This window comes from Vipera berus (assembly GCF_964194415.1).
Source record: "Vipera berus genome assembly, chromosome: 1".
Taxonomy (NCBI): domain Eukaryota; kingdom Metazoa; phylum Chordata; class Lepidosauria; order Squamata; family Viperidae; genus Vipera; species Vipera berus.
The window spans coordinates 252888679-252909760 of record NC_138202.1 but is presented as its reverse complement, the minus strand read 5'-3'; the positions used below and the strand labels follow the sequence as shown (position 1 = coordinate 252909760).

The 21082-nt window shown below is 36.4% G+C and overlaps 1 protein-coding gene across 1 annotated transcript in view; it reads right to left on the bottom strand.

Moving 5' to 3' along the window:
• The window catches only part of CRYBG1 (crystallin beta-gamma domain containing 1), a 45237-nt gene that overhangs the window by 14818 nt on the left and 9337 nt on the right, over positions 1-21082 (bottom strand). The window contains exons 4-15 of the mRNA XM_081346591.1: positions 18580-18627; positions 18370-18488; positions 15343-15505; positions 13027-13163; positions 11299-11425; positions 10467-10502; positions 9394-9551; positions 7270-7396; positions 4636-4781; positions 1593-1719; positions 1446-1478; positions 715-824 (exon numbers count right to left, since the gene is read on the bottom strand). Coding sequence (XP_081202717.1) covers positions 715-824; positions 1446-1478; positions 1593-1719; positions 4636-4781; positions 7270-7396; positions 9394-9551; positions 10467-10502; positions 11299-11425; positions 13027-13163; positions 15343-15505; positions 18370-18488; positions 18580-18627 — 1331 coding nt within the window. The remainder of the gene's footprint in view (positions 1-714; positions 825-1445; positions 1479-1592; positions 1720-4635; positions 4782-7269; positions 7397-9393; positions 9552-10466; positions 10503-11298; positions 11426-13026; positions 13164-15342; positions 15506-18369; positions 18489-18579; positions 18628-21082) is intronic.

The window sequence follows — 21082 nt, the reverse complement described above, 5'->3', positions numbered from 1 at the left end:
AAGAACATAAGATAGATTTTAAAAAATTTCAAGATTGAAAACTTGCTGACAAAAGTGCTGGGCCAAATGCAGCAACTATTTAGTATTTCTATTCATTATTTCTATTCTATTATTTCTTTGGTGAAGACAAGGGACAGAAATCAGATTTTTAAGAACAGCAATATGAAATTGGAACGATTTACAAAATTGTCCAACCGTTTTCCTTCCTTTTTCTCCTTAATTAAAAGAGAATCCAGAAACACTTTCTAAAATGTAAAAGAAATAATTCAAACAGGGCAAATCCTTTGGATCTGATGAAAGAAATGTAATCAGGAGCACTGTAAAATAGCTACAGTCTTAGAATCCTTAGAAAAGAAGTCTTACTGACAAGTCCTCTGAGTCACATTTCTCCGTTCAAATGCAAGGCACCAGTAAGTCTTATTTACTTCTATGGGAAACAATGTTGATTAAAACATCTTTCAATGTATTTTTGGAGTCATCCCTCTGTCATTCATCTTAGGTATATTTTAACTTATTAAAAACAAAAAATACAGGAAACTCAATATAGTTGTGGTTGCCCATAAACACCCCATAACTTAGAATGGTTTTGTGCATCAGCATAAAAGTATGTATCCATCCAGCCCAGCCTAGATGACCTCCCTTTGCGCCTCTTTCAAAAATGTGCTTCCATAACAGCTTGTTGACTAGAACACCTCAAAGTAACTTTTCACTCACCTGCCAGATAATACCTTTGAAGATTTAGCAGGAAATTCCACAATTTGAGAAACATCTTTCTCAAGCATTTGACTGCTGCCTTGGAACTCTGGTTCTGAAAATAACTGGACCTTTAAAGGTAACACAGATCACATAGATCAGACATGTCAAACACAAGGCCCGGGGGCCAGATCCGGCCCGCGAAGTGGTTTCATGTGGCCCACGAAGACATCCTGGAAACAGTGAGGGAACGGCCCCCACTGCCTTGGCCCTGGCCCAGAGACCCTCCTCCTGCCAGAGACCCTCAGATCTGTCCCACTCCTGCCCGGGCCCCCATAGGCACCCTTGATGCGAACGATGTAGAGCTGGCCATGCCCACCCAGTAGGCCATATGCACTCTAGCCACGCCCACCCAGTAGGCCACGCCCACCCAGGCCACACCCACCCGGCCCCCTGAGGGCAACCGCAATGCTGATGCGGCCCTCAATGAAATTGAGTTTGACACCCCTGACATAGATTAACAATACATCTAGACATAATCCGTCTTTTCTCTCTTGATACAAATGAGCTGTTTCAGATATGCAGTCTTCTTTTCTTTTGCTGTTCTTTCCTGGATTATGTTTATATTCTGCAAACTATTCTATCAGCAACTCTCCCCACATCCCAATTCTTCCCTTTTTTTTTAAAGTCACTATACTTCTGACTCGGCTTCCATTCCATATTGCCTGTGCAAAATATTTGGTTAATTTTACCTTAAATTTTCCCACATGATCATTGATGATATCCTAAAAAATATAGAGAACAAAGAATAAGAAAATGACACCAGAAAAAATAATTATGAATGAGGAGATACATTTTAAAAACCTGTATGTTTTTCTAAAAAAGAGGAATCTTCTTACCAAAAGTATGGGTTGAACTGAAGATATCCTATTATTCTTTGCCCCCCAAGCTTCATAGCTGGGGTACATTCCTTTATCAAGAATATATTGTTCTCCTGTAAAGTCAGGGTTTTCATAAGCCACCCACCTGAAAAAATGTCAATTATATTATACTAGGATTTTAATGGAACTTTACATTTTTATATATATAAAAAGAAAAAGTTAATAAAAGAACAGAATGACATTGTTGTATACATAGGTTTTTTAAAGGAACATGATTTGCCTCTGTACATAATTTTCTTCAGTCCATGTAACAAATAATTCTGTTTTTTTTTAAAGGAGTCAATACCTATTTCCATGCATGATTTGTAGGAAACTGCTCTGTTCAGACTCTGCCATATACATTTTAGGAAACCTTTATACTTTTTCCTATTATTATGCAATTTGAAGACACCATCCTACCTCCTCTAGGAGTATCTCCTATTGAACTCAATTCAGTTTCAGGACTGACATGTTAATAATGAAGTTAAAGCTATTTTTTATTGTTACCTGTGATTTTATATATATGTTCCTTTTGCAAAGTTTTTGTATGTTTCGCTTCCCCTAATTCTCCAAGTGTTACAGCAAAAATATCACTATATAAAAAGCTAGGAGAATGGCATATTACATGGCTGTTATGTGTTTTGGCCTCTTCTTTTATGTTTATCCTTTTGAATTTTGTTTAACTACTTTGGTAATTAGTTAGTTAATGTTTATTCTGATAGACAGCTGTAAATTGCTTGGCCAAAGTGACAAGATATGAACAACATGTTAACCACTAAGTCCAACAAGGTGTGTTTGCACTTTAACTCAAGAGTTTTGAAAACAGTTCAGGCCTGGCTGATTCTCAAAGATATGAGACTTTTCATTCTACAAACACCATGCTACTCTTATTCATGAATGCACAATTGAAAACATTAATATAGTTTTATACTGAGAATCTAAATAAAGAATAATGATTTCTTCACTCTGCAGTAAGACTATCATGAAAATGCATTGCATGATTTGTGCCAACTATAATTTACCTCCTTTTTAGTATTACATATTCCCTTAATTTGTGCTTTTCTCAAGAAGAACAAGCACAGTACTGTATCCTGCTTGTGGAGCTGCTATTGCAGGACAAACATTTTGAGTGTCCCTTAAACTGTTTAACTAGTAGGCATGGTTTTCAATGAAAAGACACGCTCAGGGTCTCACAAGTGAAGTTGGTTTGCAAAGAGAAAGCCAAATGTCACCATCTTGCCAGACAAGGCGTAGTTTGTTAAGTAAAATAATACTGCTTGTTTGCTAATTTTAATTATGACCCACTTTAAGTCCTGATAAATTTCAAGTGAGTTTTTTCCCTGTACTTAACTGTATAAATTTAATGGTTTGCATATAGTTAAGAGAAAGCAAACATGAAGAAGCTAGAATAGCACTTTCTTCAAATTATAGTTGACCTGACCCAACCCTTATGCTTCACTTTCTGTTCATACCTAAAAGGACAGAGGCACCTTTGCACTTAGAATGATCTATTTGTTGTTTAAATTCCAGTATTTTGATGGAATTTGAGCAGCCAGAGGTTTTTTTTTTTAAATCACAGTGGGTTACCCAAAGTGAGTTCCACTGAAGTCAGTAATAATTCCATGATCAAATGTTGTGCAGTATAAACCTTTAAAGGAAAAGTTGGGGGAAAACCCAGAAAATTCTGAGTGGGGATATATTCCATAGGAACGTCACAAAACTAGATGTCCTTGGCGAATAGAAGTTCTTCTCTTGCTTTGATTTCATTCATGGGAACTCAATGTAGTGTAAGAAGACTAATCTGAGTAGGATTAGGAACCTGTGTTAATCACCACTCCTGAGTCAGAACAAGGACATTTGTTTATGTTGCCAGGCACTTCATCTTGAAAGTGCTTTGACATAGTTGCCAAACTATGACAAATGTATTCCTGGAGGGAATTAAATATTTATGTAAAGTGGCAGAATAGTACAGCACACCTTATGTCTCTGAAAGGAAGAAAGCAGTAAGTAGGTTTGTAACCTATTACGCATATATAATTGCAAAAATGTACCTTACAAGATAAATTTCAGAGCACTGAAAGTTTTTACTTAGGGCCACGGATCACCAACATATTAATCAAACAGTCTTTAAAAAAAACCTTGGAACACTTAACTGATTTTAAACTGAATATGAGCCAACAATGTGATCTGGCTGTAAAAAAGGCAAACTAGTTTTAGCCTGTATTAAGTTATATAATTTTCAAATTATAGAAATGGAAAAATCCAGTCTATTCTCCATAGCTGAGATATTGCTTGCATTTATGTGCTGAATTCTGGGCACCATGTTTTAAAAGGATTCAAAAAAATTAAACAAATTCAAAGAAGGATACTTGAAATTATCATGGGACTAGAAACAAGCTCACTAAAGAGAGATTAAGAGTGGTGGGCATATTTGGTTTTGAGAAAAATGCCTGAGAAGGGAGTAATTGTACTTCAAATAATTGAAAGAATGTTATATAGAACTTATTTTCTCTTGCTCCAAAGTACAAGAACTCTGCTCCAGAAAAAATAATGGATTTAAGTTACAGGAAAACAGATTCTAAGAGAATGTTAGAAAAAAAGTTCTTAATACTAAGAACAGTTCACCAGCATTACAAACAACCGATGGACAGAGATATAATGGACTTCCCTTCATTGGATTTATTCAAGTGGAGGCTGAAGAACCATATATTTAAGATACTTTAATTTAGATTTCTTTACTGATCAGAGGAGTAAACTCAGTTGCTTTTATGACCTCTTTCAACTCTGTGAGCCTATGGTTCTAGTTTAATCTATCATCTTCCTAATAACATTTAAAATTCACCCAAGAAACTGCACATTTAAAAAAAAAACAACCTGTTTCACAAGGGAAAGCTTTTTCCTTTGGCATTTTAATATGAAGAGTTTTTGCTCAAAATGCTAATGAATATAATGTCTGATGCACTTGTATTTATTCTCCTACGTCAACATTCACCCTTAAATTTAAAAAGATCATCGTACTTACACTCCACTAATCACATTTACGGATTGTGTCCTTAATCCATAGCCAGTATCCTTCAAATTTGAAATAATCCCTAATACATTTATACTGGAACCTTTAGTCCCAAAGTCTTTTTCAGTGTACATTATCATGTGAGGGTGCATCAGATCCTGAAGAGAGAAAAACCAAAAGAAGATAAAATAGAGAAATGAAAAAAAAATTAACTGTTTATCATATAAAAACAATTCCCACTTGATTGTATTATTGTTGCCTTGTATATACTATAGATGTGGTAGGAAGACTGGGACAGTGTAAAGAGGAAAGCAACAGTAAGAAGAAACTTGGAGGATTAAAAAACCCCAGAATGAATGCCTTAGCACTCTCTTGGAAACTGCCTTCACTCTTTACAGATATTAGGAATATCTGGTTTGAGGGTATTTAGCAGATTAATTGTTCAAACAAAAGAAATGTGAGGGCCTCCTCAGGGTGCCACCGGTCAAAGAATGCCGACTGGTGGCCCCCAGGGGGAGGGCGTTCTCTGTGGGCGCGCTGGATTTATGGAACCATCTTCCGGTCGAGCTCCGGATGGCGCCTGATCTCCGCTCCTTCCGGCGCGATCTTAAAACCTACCTTTTTGAACAAGCTGGCCTGGCCTGATGGGATGGGGTTGGGTTTTATAAATTGGTCTTAACTTTTAATCTGTACTAATTTATTACGGGCATTGTTGTTTAATTACTTTTTAATTTTTGTATCTTGTTTTTATTATGTATTGCCCTGTTCACCGCCCTGAGTCCTTCAGGAGAAGGGCGGTATACAAATTAATTAAATAATTAAATAATTAAATAATTAAATAAATAAATAAATAAATAAATAAATAAATCCTCTAGAGGAGGAAATTAACCCTTAAACAGCCTTCAGCTAACTCAGTGCCTTCTAGATACATTGGAACATCAGTGCCCAAAACTCTTAGTTAGCAGGCCCAATAGCCAACATATCTAGAGAGCAGCAAGTCGGAAACAAGTACACTCAATTGCTAATGGCACATTTCCGTTGATGCTCCAAAGTCTGTGAAGACAAAGTTGCCTTGTAGCTAAAAGAATCACAGTGAAAGAGCAACGAGAGCCAACCTCATCGGAAAAACTAATTTCAATGACATGAGCAAATGCTGCCTTAGCACTTTCAGTGCTGTAGGCAATCTGGATGCTGGCTAAAACAGGCATCTGAACACGGGTACTTTGCTACAGGCATTTCTCTCCTCAGCCTTTTAATGCAGGAAGTGGTGTACTTGCAAACCCTCCCCTTCTTTCCTATACCAGTTGGTGACACTACATAATTACATTGGAGTGGTTGTCCTGGCTCTCAACTATTTGCTGATGGATCCATTAATGGGAATAAATACAAAGAGAGGGGAGAGAGCTCCACTTCCCTATTTAGGAACAAGGAAAAAACAACAACCCCTGTTTGATTCTGGTGTGGGGATATGCTTTCACGCCTCAAGAGGAGGAACAAGAGAGGCTCTGCATGGCTGTTCCTTCCACCTTTTCCGGACTTCAGATTAGCCTCAAGTTCTGACTGATTTTCACCTATGCTGTTTTAGCGATCTGGTTTCTCTGTTTTCAGAGAATGCAGAAAGCTTAAATTGCTATCATTAAAAGTCCTCCTGTCTTACTCCCCTTCTGCTATATATGACAAATACACAGTCGTTCCTTGCACGTCCATCTGTACAGCCTGGGATTTCATCAGAATCATAGGCAGCAAAGGAACCGTTCCCAGATAAGCAGGCAATGGAACAAATCCTTCAGATACCTAGAATGCCACAGGGACGAGGGTCGGGAAGATACACAGTAAGTAATATCTTGGACTACAGTTCACATCATGCCAGTAACCAAGACCTCTGCCGATGGTGTTTGGGAAGTTGGAAGCTGCAGCCCAACGGAACAGGAAGGAAACAGGTAGGAAAGCATGCAGCATTGCTTTTCAGGTTTATACTTCAGATTCAAATACAGATAGTCCTTGACTTCCTGTATAACACTTCATTAGTGGCCATTTGATATTACAACGGCACTGACGTATGACTGTTTTTCACACTTATGACCATTTCAGCATCTCTGTGGTCAGGTGATCAAAATTCAGAGGCTTGGCAACTGACTCATATTTATGACAGTTGCAGTGTCCCCAGGGGTCATGTGATCACCTTTTGCAACCTTCTGACCTTCTGACGAGCAAATTCAATCGGGAAGCCAGATTCACTTAACAACCGTGTTACTAACTTAACACCTGCAGTGATTACCACTTAACGACTGTGGTAACAGAAGTTGTAAAATGGAACAAAACTCACTTAAAAAAATGTCTCACTTAGCCACAGAATTTTTGGGCCCAATTATAGTTGTAACTCAAGGAGTACCTGTACACATTTTCATCCCCAACTGACCATACAGTTTCAGATAAATGAATCATCCAACCGGTTCATGATCCAGCAAATGACTCACTCTTTTGCAAACATACTTTTTGCCAACTTGTCTTTACTGAACTGGGCAAAGAAGCGTAAGTGTAATGTGAAGAAGAAAGTAAGGAAGAAAAAAATTGTTCTGCAAACAATGAAAAGGGTACATTGCACTTCTTTAAGTCTATGCCAAGATTATATATTCTTAAACTTACCCCTAGAACAGGCCGTAGTGATTGCAACTGTTCATCATAACCACCCCAGTCCGTCCATTCCTGGTATTCGCCTTCTTCCAGTAAATACTGATGCCCTTCAAACTCTGGCTTCTCATAAGCAACCCAGCTACAAATAGTGAACAAAAATGGAAAACTCAAAAATAAGCGTGATTGTTAAAATGTCATCTTAAAAGGACCAAAAATGGAGCATGAAATAAACTTACCAACATTTTAAATTAAATACAAGGAGAACCCGCATTTCAAGGTAAAATTTTAACTCTGATTAGATTACCATGAGTAACGAATGGTATTATACTGTCCAAACTTACTCAATTTTAGCTAAATTTTAAATCAGATTGGTAGGAAAAAATAAACACAGATTCATATAGCTTCAAAAAAATAAATCACTTATGTTTTTATATTAGCATTATCTACTGTATGGCATTTATGTTTACTTAACAGTGATGATAATTCAGTCATTTCATTTGAACATATTTTGAATGCACCTAGACTTGCACTATTTGCCATCATATTAACACAATTTTCAAAAACCGCTCTCGAATAAATAAATAAATAATGAAAACATGAATGGTTTTTACTATTATAAATGCTTTACTGACTTCTTCAGAAGGTCAAAATCTGTATTTTAACTTCTTTAGATGTCCTAATCTTCCAGTTTAATGACTAATAGTATGCTACTGTTTCCACAACAGTTATGAGTAAAATCACAGGGGTTTTAAAATATTGTTTTCTTAAACTGCACTTTAGGATCTAATTTCTAATTCCAGAAAGGCATGGAGTGGTAGTTTCAACTTCCCAAACAGTCCTGCATTTTAGGAATCTTAAAGGGTTTTAAAGATTTTCTACAACTTTTCCAAATACTTGTGCCTTTAATGTGAATCAAATATTTTAATGCTGGCTCGCTAATTTATGGATTAGATCCAATCAGCTATATTATTTGTGATATAACCAGCTTAAATCCCATTAAATCAGTGGGCCTACCTTAAATATGATTTAATCTGGATCCAACTGTATATGTACCCACTGTTCCTGAATGACACAGATGGCAGCATATTCTGATGCTGTAGATTCTGATTTAATTATATTCTTTCATAAACCTGCATGCTGTGAACATGGTCCATCTATCACCTTCCTAAATCATATATTTGTAAGATTTATGTCCCACCTTATGTACAGGTAGCCCTCAACTCACAACCATTCATTTAGTAACTGTTCCAAGTTTAAAAACACTGAAAAAAGGGAGTCACGACCTTTTTTCACACTTACAACCATTGCAGCATTCCCATGGTCATGTGATCAAAATTCAAACATTTGGCAACTGATTCATATTTATAACGGTTGCAGTGTCCCAGAGTCAAGCAATCACGTTTTGCGACCTTCTGACAAGCAAAGGGAAGCCAGTTTCACTTAATAACCATGTTACTAACTTAAAAGCTGTGGTGATTCACTTAACAACTGTAGCAAGAAAGGTCATAAAATGGGGCAAAACTCACTTAACAAATGTCTCACTTAGCAACAGAAATGTTGGGCTCAATTGTGGTCGTAAGTTGAAGACTACCTGTACACAGCACTCACTCGTCCATTTTTTTTCCTACCAATAATCCTATGAGGTAGGTTAAGAGCCTTGGTGGAGCAGTAGGCTAATGCCTCCTTAAGTAACACCAGCTGCCTGCAATTAGTGCAGGTTCAAGTCCCACCAGGCTCAAGGTTGACTCAGACTTCCATCCTTCCGAGGTAGGTAAAATGAGGACCCAGATTGTTGGGGGCAATAAGCTGACTTTGTAATAATGCCGCTGGGGGGGGGGGCGAAAGCCCTAATAAGCAGGCCTATACATAGAATGAAGGCTATTGCTAAGCACATTGGTTTGTGCTTAAAATTGTAAGCCGCCCTGAGTCTTCGGAGAAGGGCAGGATATAAATGGGATTTTTTTTAAAAAAAGAGAGAGTAATTGGCCCATAATTATCTGTGAGTTTTTGTAGCTTGAAGGTCCTACTCCAACACCTTAACCACTACATCACATTCAAACTCAATGCTTTTTCTCAGCTTGCATACTTCCAGGAGATGTAAAATGAGATGTTATCATTTTCCCCCTTTGTACCTACATTCCTCCCTTCACTTTTATGGATCCTATTGATGTAAGCAGCTCATTTCCCAACTCTTCAGATTCTTCAGTACTGTTTCCTTCCATGGCAAGAGCTGTTAATTCTGAATCCAGTTCTATATGTTTTCCTTCAAAGAATGGCTTTTCATAAACAATTACCTTAAGCAGAGGTAAAGCTTACAGTTAGACATTTGCTTTCTTATAAAACCTCAAAATGCTTTCATATACATTATGGCAGAATTCCTCTGAAAAACCTTGTGTGCAGCAGCCAGCATTATTATTTCAGATTCAGAACAGATAACAAAAAGACAAAAGCATTATATAAGACATTATGTTTGTTCATAACTGAGAAAACATTTAAATCTGCAACACCTCACTCATAGCTCTTCTCTTCAGTCACCAAAAGCGAATATATTTTAATAATTTAATTTAATAATTTAATTTGTATACCGCCCTTCTCCCGAAGGACTCAGGGTGGTGAACAGGGCAATACATAATAAAAAAAGGATAAAAAAATTAAAAAGTGATTAAACAACTATGCCCGTAATTAATACATAATTAATACATAATATATGATTTACCAATGAAGTCAGAGGTCTGAAACCAGCTATCACCATCTGTTAAAGGAAGACTTCCACCAGAGAAATATATTTCTTTTTCTTTTACACCCACACCTTCACATCTTTTCCAGGGTATCCGGTGAACAAAGATGCCAACATTGCACTTAAAGGTACAGATTTGGAGACACTATCTAAGACAGTATTTCTCAATTTCACTAACTTTCAGATGTGTGGACTTAACTCCCAGAATTCCCCCAGGCAACCATGATGACAGGGGAATTGAAGTCCATACATTTGAAAGTTGTTGAGATTGAGAAACATTGATCTAAGGGTATCTTAGAAAGCATAATTTGTCAGGATATACAGTAAATAAATAACATAATCAGTGGCATGAATGATTGGTAAATGAATAGAAACTCCTCTGGAAAAAGTGATTACAACTTCATTATAGTTTAAATATAAATGACCCACATTCAATAAATAATACATTTGTACCGGTATATAACTATTTTACCTTTCGGCTTTTAGGATATTCAACCTTGCGTCCACCCTACAAAAATTGATGGGAAAATATTACTGGAATGTTACATAATTCAGACTGTTTTAAGTTAGCAGAACAATTCAAGTACCATGCATTTTCCAATGTGTCTATAGACAATCTATTGATAGCAATGATCCAATAGTTAAATTTGAATCACACAAATGTATATTTACTATATTTAACAGTAAGACCTCAAATAAAAGCTTAATAAAATGTCTTAGCTGACACCTCCCAATGAAAAAAATTTCTGATCCAATTATATTTTTGCAAAATTCAAAATTTCAAAACTTATTTTTATTTTGAACTTGAAAAATAGAACAGGTGATTGAATGGAGGCAAAACTATTCTTTCATTGTTACAGTCTTTTGTGTGTGTGTGTGTATCTTATAGGTAGACCTCAACTTACAACAGTTCGTTTAGTGACCATTCGAAGTTACAACGGCACTGAAAAAAAGTGACTTGTGACCACTTTTCATACTTACGACTGTTGTAGCATCCCCGTGGTCGCATGATCAAAATTTGGATGCTTGGCAACTGGCAAATATTTGTGACAGTTACAGTGTCCAGGGGGTCATGTGATCACCTTTTACAACCTTCTGACGAGCAAGGTCAATGGGGAAAGCAGATTCACTTAACAACCGTGTTACTAATTTAACAACTCCAGTGATTCACTTAACAAATGTGGCAAGAAAAGTTGTAAAATGGGGCAAAATTCACTTAACAAATTTCTCACTTAGCAACCTAAACTTTGGGCTCAATTGTGGTCATAAGTTAAGGAGTACCTGTATTGTTTTAATCATCTCACCATTTTCAAGGGCTTCAGAGACCTAATATATGCCTCTTTTTTCTCCCAGCATGACAGATCAGGATATTCTCCTGGTTCCAACATTAAAGGGATTCCCTGGTAACCAGGTTCTTCATAAAGTAGCCATCTAGAAATGAAAAACAGTAGGGTGTTTACAGGAAAATTCAAAAATGTTCAGAGAATACATAATATTAAGAATGTCTCCTCCGGCTATTATCTAGATGGGAGACCGCATGGACAGAAATTCAAACATGTTTACCTATTTAATGAAAGATTGTTCATTAAATTGTTTACAGCCTACATATTATCCAGCGGATCTTGTGCTATTGTACAATAATAAAATCAAACCAGACAAACGTCCATTTAAATCACACAATTTAAATAAATAAAGCATTTAAAGGGTAAAAGGTAGGGTCGCTCTGTAAACACTAAAGCAAAAATGTGAGAGGAAAGGCTAGACTTTCACTAGTAAATGTTTTTGTTACGTGATTTTACAAAATTAGTTAATAGTAAAGGTTTTCAGCCCAAATAAGTGATAGCATTTAGCCAAGTTTGATCTCAGAAAGCCTGGTTATCACTTGAATGGAAGGTTACCAGGAAATCTAAAGGCTGTAGTCTAGACTGCAAAGTTTTTGTTTTTTGTTTAAAAAAACCACACTTATGTGTTGCTGCTAAGAAAACTACAGAAACTTTTCCTGTGGTCAAACTCATGTTGAAGGAAAGATTATATTTAGTTACAGGATTTTAAAGTGCCAGATTGGTGTCAGTGAATAGCTATAATGAAATGCGTATAAATACTTTGCCAAGACATGTATGTAGCTTCATTCATATCCACACCCACCAGAAGAAGCATTCCCAATATACCCAGTAATGCTATGATTCATATTCATAATGCACTTTGGAGAATGATGAAACCTAATTTTGTTTTTTATACTGCTATCTTCAGAAGCTGACAGAATCAATTATTGTATAATTAGACATTATACATTTGCCCTGTCTGAGAATTCAACAGCAAATAAACCTTTTTGTATCCTTGACAGTTTTGAAAAATATTGCTGATAAAGAAGTCCTTGCATAATGAAAATGTATACAACCTAAGACTCAGTACAGCAATAGAATCTCATTTTAGCTTTTTTTATTCATGTTTTAGTTTATCAGATTTATATTCTTTCTTTCAATCTGGCATAAGACTTGCTGTCTATAAAGTTACTGTTGTACTTTCTAAATATTTCTTGTCTGCACACATTTCTCTATACAATTTTAATTTTCATATCTATACCCATACCCTTTATCTTGGATACTCAATGATTCTAAGCAAGTTTTAATTGATCACATGTACTCAGCAACTACCCGGGAGGCTAGAGCTATTCATCCAAGGGAATTCTTCATTCAGTAAAGTGCAAACTTCCACATAGTTTTATAAAGATTAATGCAAAATTATTCTTGGGCATGTAATAGCTACAACCAAGATTTCAGTCTAGATGCATTTATGCTCATAAGAAGACCAAAGATATATTAAATAGCCACCAAAATGTCTATCAGATATTGTATCACAAAATAAGCTACCTACAGTACGTATACTGTATGTTATATTTTGTTTTGTTATCAATGAATCATTCCTGAAATAACTATCATTTCTAAAAACAAACAAACTGTGAGCTGTAAGATATGTAACAGATTCAGGGGTTATCCAATAACTACGGCTAATATACATATTCACATACTTACATGCCCCAAAACACTTGGATAGAACAAGTCTTCGGAGAAGAACCAAGTCGCGTTTCTTCAGTATCATCAAAATATGCATTTACTAAACCTAATCCTTGTGGTTCTGTAAATAGGTCAATTCGGCAAATTCTATAATCCTGAAAATTTATAAAATTTAAATTAATTGCGAAGTCGTGTCCGACCAATCACGACCCCCATGGACAACGTTCCTCCAGGCCTTCCTGTCCTCTACCATCTTCTGGAGTCCCTTTAAGCTCACACCTACTGCTTCAGTGACTCCATCCAGCCACCTCATTCTCTGTCGTCCCCTTCTTCTCTTGCCCTCAATCTTTCCCAGCATTAGTCTCTTCTCCAGTGAGTCCTTCCTTCTCATTAGGTGGCCAAAGAGCAGTCAGGGTTGATCTCCTCTAGGACTGACCGGTTTGATCGCCTTGCAGTCCAGGGGACTCGCAGGAATCTTCTCCAGCACCATAGTTCAAAGGCCTCAATTCTTTGGCGTTCAGCCTTTCTTATGGTCCAACTTTCACAGCCATACATTGCAACTGGGAAAACCATGGCCTTGACTATGCGCATTTTGTTTTAAATTAAGTAGGCATAGCCAAATTGCTCTTACCTTGTCAGTTCTGACCTCTAATAGCATCTAAAAGCATCATGCCCTGTTCACCTGTCAGCTTGGCTACTGGAATGTGCTTTATATGGGGTTGCCATTCAAGACCACCAAGAAGCTTCAGTTGATCCAGAATGCAGTGAACAAATAGTGATGGGCATGCTTCTTATGGCCCATGTGACACTCTGCTTTATAAACTGCACTGGTGGCCAGTGTGCTTCTGGGTGCCATTCAAGGTGCCGGTTACTACTTATAAAGCCCTACGTAGCACTAGGCCTGATATCTGAGGGACCACCTGTCTTCCTGGCCAGGTCAATCTGACAGGGTTGAATTGCTCTGGGTTCTATCAATTAAACAATCTATCGACATCCTTGAAACACATCTTTTCTATAGCAACACCTCTTCTCTGAAATAAGGTTCCTTCCGAGATACAAGCGGCCCCCGCTTTATTTTTATTTTGAAGGGGCCTGAAGATGGGCTTCTTCACCCAAGTCTTTGGTGAGGATGATTACTGACCCTCTCTTTCTTTTCCTGGCCCACCTCTAGGTTTGTTTTCTCTGCCATTTCTGTTCTTTTGTATTGGTTTTCTGGTTCTGTGTTGTTCCTTTTTCAAAATGGAACAATTTGTAATCCACCCCAGAGTACATATTATTAATTATAAATACGGAAATGAATCAAAATCAGAATCAAACACATTAAATCATGTGTGAATGCCAATACACATCCCCTACTAAATTACAACACTACGTTACTCAATCCCATCAAACTAATAGTGCATATTTCATAAATACTGATCTTACAATAATGATAAAGATATACAACTGCATTTCTCTGTATTTTAGGGCGTTTCAACCGTACCTAAATGTTGGTGGAGTTTCTCTTCCTATACATATTGAAATCACTTCAACATTCAGAAAATTAATTTTTCCATAATAAGATTGTCTTTAATAGGATATAGAATCCTCCATGTGAAAATTAAAAGAATGGAATGATATAATTAGTCTATGCCATTTATCATGGCTGATATATGTAGTCTATCTGATATCTTTCCAATTTCCCTCTTAATTCCTATATTTATTCAACCATAAAGGGACTAAAAGGGACTATCATGGCCAACTGGTTAAGATGATGGGCTTATCAACTGCAAGGTTGGTAGTTCGAAACCAAGTACTGCATGATGGAATGAGCTTCCGTTACTTGTCCCAGCAACTGCCATCATAGCAGTTTGAAAGCATGCAAATGCAAGTAGATAAATAGGTACCACTTTGGTGGGCAAGTAACAGTGTTCCTTGTGCTTTTGGCGTATAGTCATGCTGGCCATATGACCATGGAAGCATCTTTGGACAAAGCTGGCTCTTTGGCTATGAATCAGTACCGTCCCTTAGAGCTGGATATGACTGGTAGGGGAAACCTTATCTTTTTTTTTTAAAGACTACTAAGGTGCCATTTAATCTTTAAAGCAGAGGCAGAGGAAGCATTTAGGTATGGGTTAGCATACACTGTGGCTTTGTTTAAAATCCCATCACCTAGAACACAAAGTTGTTCACATAGGTTTATCTTATTATCTTATCTTATTTTTCTTGGTTCTAGCTGGAGAATTACATATGCACAAGATTTATGTATAATTTACTAGAGTAAATCTAAGCAGCATTGGATAGAACTACAAATAAAATCAAATTCTGCTTGTTGTAATTTCACTCCTTACTTGCCTTTACTACATGCCTGACTGAACCAATTACAATAGGCTCAGGAGCTTTGCATGTATCTTCATTGTCAAATGCTTCTTCCCCCCAAAGATTTGAGAATTCAAATTCTCCTTCTTCCATCGGAATAGAAACGCCTTCAAAATTTGGTTTTTCATACAGGATCCAACTGTAATACAAGAAGACAAATAAAACTATTGGCATGGATCAAATACCTATTAATTCCTATTGACAACTGTTTATAATTTTGAACAAAAAAAACTTAATGTGATTTTTAAAATACTAGTGCAAAATTATTATAAAAAGTAACAAACAGGTGGTTAAAGATTGGTGCGCGTTTCTACTTAAATGAGTGGCTCATTCTAACAGCAATAGCACTTAGACTTATGTACCTCTTCACAGGGCTTTACAGCCCACTCTAAGTTTCCAGTGTCAGCATTATTGCCCACAACAATCTGTGTCTCATTTTAGACTCGGAAGGATGGAAGGCTGAGTCAACCTTGAGCCAGTGAGGATTGAACTATTGGCAGTGGGCTAAATTAGCCTGCAATACTGCGTTCTAACTACTGCACCACCATAGCTCCAACTAGTGAACTTAGGTCATGCAAATCCCTTCATACGTTCCCAGTTCAATCCTAGGCTGTGTGTGTCCATTATATAATAGATATAGAGGTACATGGTGGGGGGAGAGGGGAAATTAAGGAGGAACTGTTGTTCTATCAGTAGATAAACAGAACCCAAATATCCTTCATATATATATTTCTGCTTTATTTTTAGGACAAAGAAATCATAGTAATTTTCTATATATTCTCTATGTTATGAAACTCTTTTGTCCACCCAGTCTTTTCTCCACCTATGTATCTGATAAACAAACTAAGATTGTGGGTGCTTTTTCTCCAAATGGACACAGTAATATGCTTAAATCTACCAAGATTCCTGACATTAATGCATAGAACATGACTCATCTACAAGGGCAGCAATAGTACTGAATGACTCTTTTATGTACTTAAAAAAATAATCAATGTACATAGTATAACTAGTACTGTGCATATGCATGACTACTAAAATAATCAAGTATTGAAACATACTAAGAATAAATCCTCATATAATCCTGCTATGTAAATGTAACAATAAACCCATATAATTTACCACAAAGCAGTTGAGTGAGAAGGTGACTAAAAGTAACATCCTACTTTCTTCAGCATACGAGTATTAACTTGTTTGACATAAGGCAACAATCACTAAGAGAGAAGATCTTGCTAGTGCTTGAGGGAGAGTGATGCCATTTTCAAGAGATCAGAATGAAGATCAAGAAGATAGGCTGGGAAATAGAAAACAGATATCCAGAAGTAATTCCAAATAAAGCCAGAAGTCAAAGCAAGCCAAACCTCAGGTGCAAGAAGTACAGAGCTTAAATCAGATTTTAATGCCAATTTCTTTTTTTTAAAAAGTGGAAAATAACCCTCTCAATTGTGTCCAAAGCCACATAGTTAGTGAGTAAATTAAAAACAGGCAGGCAAGCAAACAAGCAAGCTGTAAAAAAGAATTGAATGAAAGGATGTACTATAAGAAGGCGAAAAGAAAGGTGACAGAATAATACTGTGTCTCATATACTAGATTTTATGTAAGGTCACCATGTTTATTTGTAATTGCTAATTACTTTAGCAATTTAGCAGTAATTATGGACAGGAGTCTATGTCAAGGAGTCCACTTGTGCAATTTGGAATTAGCACTGCAGTCTTGTGATCTCATAATGCTGGAGCTCATTAGCATTTCTTTTGCCATGGTGCCTTACCACCTTGCTTGTTATACTACATAAAAGGTTACAGCTCCCCCCCAATGCCAGCCTTTCCCTATTTCTCCCAATGATGTCAATGTTAAGCCATCAATGTGGAGGAACTCTGAAGAGGACTAACTCATGGGATGGGATGGGATGTTACTAGGAATTGAAACGTGTATTGCTCTTTTATACTCCTTTTCTATACAGAGCATAACTGAACACCTGGTCAACTGGCAAATATAAACAGTGGAATGTTTGTTTAGGTTTTGAGAATTTCACATAGAATGAGTGTATCAAGCAAGATGTTTGAAAAAAAGACATGTAGCATATTATCCTGGCAAAACAAAGGAAAGATACTAACAATCGTTCAAAGCGATTGAAAACAATTAAGTGCTCAGTCATAGGCTGCTGTGGAAATTTTTGAAATCTTCTACAAAGCTAAACTTAATGTAAGCATTTCAATACTTTTATTATGCTTTTATCATTTTACCCTATTCATCAGCTTGCTAGCATCTTGTGAAAGATGGCAGATTTTAGAAATGAATTTTAAAATGAAAATAAATTCTTGAACTATTTTAATTCTATCACTTTAAATTAAAATCTAATTCTAGATACAAACATGATAGTCATGTCTTCTGCTTCGAACCAAGCTCTTTTGCCTTATGTAAAAAATTCTTATTTCTGTGACATCCTTGAACTTCTTCATTAGTTGCATTCTTTCTATCCTTGGCTTTATTAAGGCTTTAATAGTTGCAGCAATTCTGCCATAGAAAACAGATCATTATTTGATAAATGCAGTAAAACAAGCTCTCTCCAGCTGTCAGTTAAGAAGTCCAGGAAAAATCTTTAAGAAAGTCCAGCGTTCAATAGCATTTAAAGCTAGATTTCCGATTATTTTTTTCCAAGGCAGAAACTAGTACTCATTTGACAGAAATAAGACAGCATGTAGCTTTTAAAAGTTATAGGCAAAGCTTTTAAAACATCAAAGAAAGAAGAATATATAAGCAAAGCTAACAATAAAGGTTCTATAAATATTAGATTATACATGTTACAACGCTTTAAAACATGTCTTAAAAACACTTCAGAGTAAACTTGTTTAGTCAAGCTTAGCTAGAAAACAGGCATGAAGCCAACCAGAAAATTTGCTGAAGAAATAAAGAAAGCCACTTTTACATAGAAAGGGAATAAGCAGCAATGTGGCAGGATACACAACTAAAGGAAATAAGTAAGAGACTAGAGACCACTGTTCTTACCATCCTCGGATGACTTTAATTAAAATCACAGGCGACAATTTCCAAGAGGTGCAATCCAACACATCGTGAAAAACTTCAAAGCTACCTTCAGAAGCATCTGGTTTATTGTAAATCATGATCTGTATTTTTTTAAAAGAAATTCAGTCTCATTTAATCTAACAAGAAAATTACAATAAAACAACAAGCATTAATGAAGGAAAGCTCTCTTACCTTTCCAGGTCTAGGATTAATTTTATTCTGGTTTTTTCCTGAAAATGTCTATGGAAAAGCAAAGGGGAATAAACTGTAAAAAAAATCAAGCATGAAATTGATATGTTCTATTTTCACAGCAGTCTTAACACTGAGCTCATAGCTCCAGCCTCACAGCACCGCAGCATATCCAAACTGCTTTGGTAGAAATGAGTATGGAGACACTCATGGTATGAATATTTGTCTTTTTCTATGCTTTAATTTGGCGGGAGGGAATGGGCATGTAACATATCTTCTCATGCAGTGCAAAGGAATATTTTGGACCACCTCAAAAATTGATCTATTTTTTTTCCTTAAATTTAGAAATATTTATAAAACATTTTTAGTGTTAAAGAATGCTGGGATCCTCTGAGCCTCCTGGCATGTACAAGCCTGATTCCCAATAAGTCTAACTTTGGAACTTTTCAAGTTTGGGATTTCTCAATGAAAAGAAGCCCACTATGGGCTGGGCAATCTTGTACTGATTGTTTCTTGTACAGAAACTTAAAAGAGGGTTGCTAGCCTTGGAAGATACCAGAAAACAACATATGTGCTCTGGGATTATTTCAATGACCATAGGATTCACCTGTGAAATTCACATTCAGTACAGTTAATTTTTTTTTAGTATTTCTCAGTATTTCTCAAATCCTACATGGATTTATCCCTAATTTACATATTTGAAAGTATAACTATTCCTGCATCAGACAAGTTGTCCCTACAAAACATTGATCAAATGCAAATATGTATACTGAACATCCTTTCAATTTACCCATAAAGGCCTATTTTTTCCTGCAAGTTTCCAAGACTGATCAGAGGGTTAAGAGAGAACTGTGCCCTAAGAATACATCTTTATCAGCTAAATGTGCTATATCTCTTCTGTTATTCTGTGCAAGTAATTTTTTTATATTAATGCAGTTCATCCCGTTGACTATACCATGTGGAACAGTTAGTACAGTGAAGATAGGGTAAAACGTCTGAAAATCGGTACAAAGAACCTTTTTAATTTAATTTATTATAAGTTAAAGTAGTTTCTAAATAAGTCCTAAATATTAAAGATATGGAATTAGATTGTGATTATTACTGTCAAGGAGATTGCTGTCAAAGGTTAGTATGTGCAATAATTGATTAATATAGATAATTGTGGAATGGAAGTTCAAATTCATGAGGCAATTTTTTTTTCTGGACTTGACAGTATTTATGGAAAGCACAGAGGACAGCACTATGGCCACTAGTATCTTTTACCAGTCTAAGCTATTATATTTATTTAGAGAATATTGATCTCATCTTAGCTACCTGAGCAACATATATGTATAGACACTCATACACATATCCCTAAGCAATTGCTGGGCTTATACTATTGGGATATATTATTCTAATCTGTGCCAATTCAGATTATTGTGCCATTTTCTGGTTCAATTCAAAGTATTATTAAAAGGGAAAGTAGAGTGGTGGATGTGCCTTTGAAAGGGGAGGTGGTGTGTTGAACTACAGTGAAATGGCAATTTCCCAGAAAGAAGGAAACACATTCCAAGCTGTATGGGTGTGTGAGACAAGGGTCAACATAGCCCAGAGCTAGATTGAAGATAGAGGAAGAGTTAGGATAGCCACTCCCTAGAATCTATCAGGGTACATCCATTAGGGTGAGTGTAGTATTCATTTAGTCTGGCAAGATTCTGTCTATTGGGTGTAAGTAAATAAAGAACTGAACTTTGGCTGGATTGTTCTATGCTGTTCTTGGGCTTGGCCTGATAGGCAGGTAGCAGACTAAATCCAAGACATCCGGAAGATCTGTCTATGCCAGGATGAATCTGAATCCTACACATCAACATCAGAGTCTTGGCTTGTTGGCTGATTCTAGGTACTAGAACCAAGCTCCTTTGCAAGGGACACAATATTGACATCTTCCATCTTGGTATTCAGTCACAAAACTGCAGCTTTGGAAGGGGCCATTTAAATCAATCTGCTGTGCAGTACAGGAAAATGAACGAAAGCATGCCTAAAAAAATGGATATCTAATCTCCACTTGAACACATTCAATGATGAAGAACAACTCTTGCTTCTATGTTGACTCCAATTCACTTCAATCTTTTTGCATGGTCACAGACCAGAATAAAAATTAAAATATTAAAATAAAACAGAACACAACTCTCAGTTGAACTCTCCTTACAGTGAGAAAATCTTTTCTAACATTCAGTCAGAATGGATCTTCTAATTCAGGGGTCTCATTTCGCCGAGACCTGAAGACCTGGCTCTTCGAGCTTTCCAGCCCAGGCTGAGTTTTAATTGGGGTTTTAACTGGGGTTTTATATGTTTTATATTTTTTCAGGGATTTAGTTTAATCGTTTTTAATTGCTCTTAATTTTTGTATTGATGTTTTATATGCCCTGTAAACCGCGCTGAGTCCTACGGGAAAGGGCGGTATATAAATTCAATAAAATTCAAATTCAAATTCAAATTCCAACCTTGGCAACTTTAAGATTTCTGG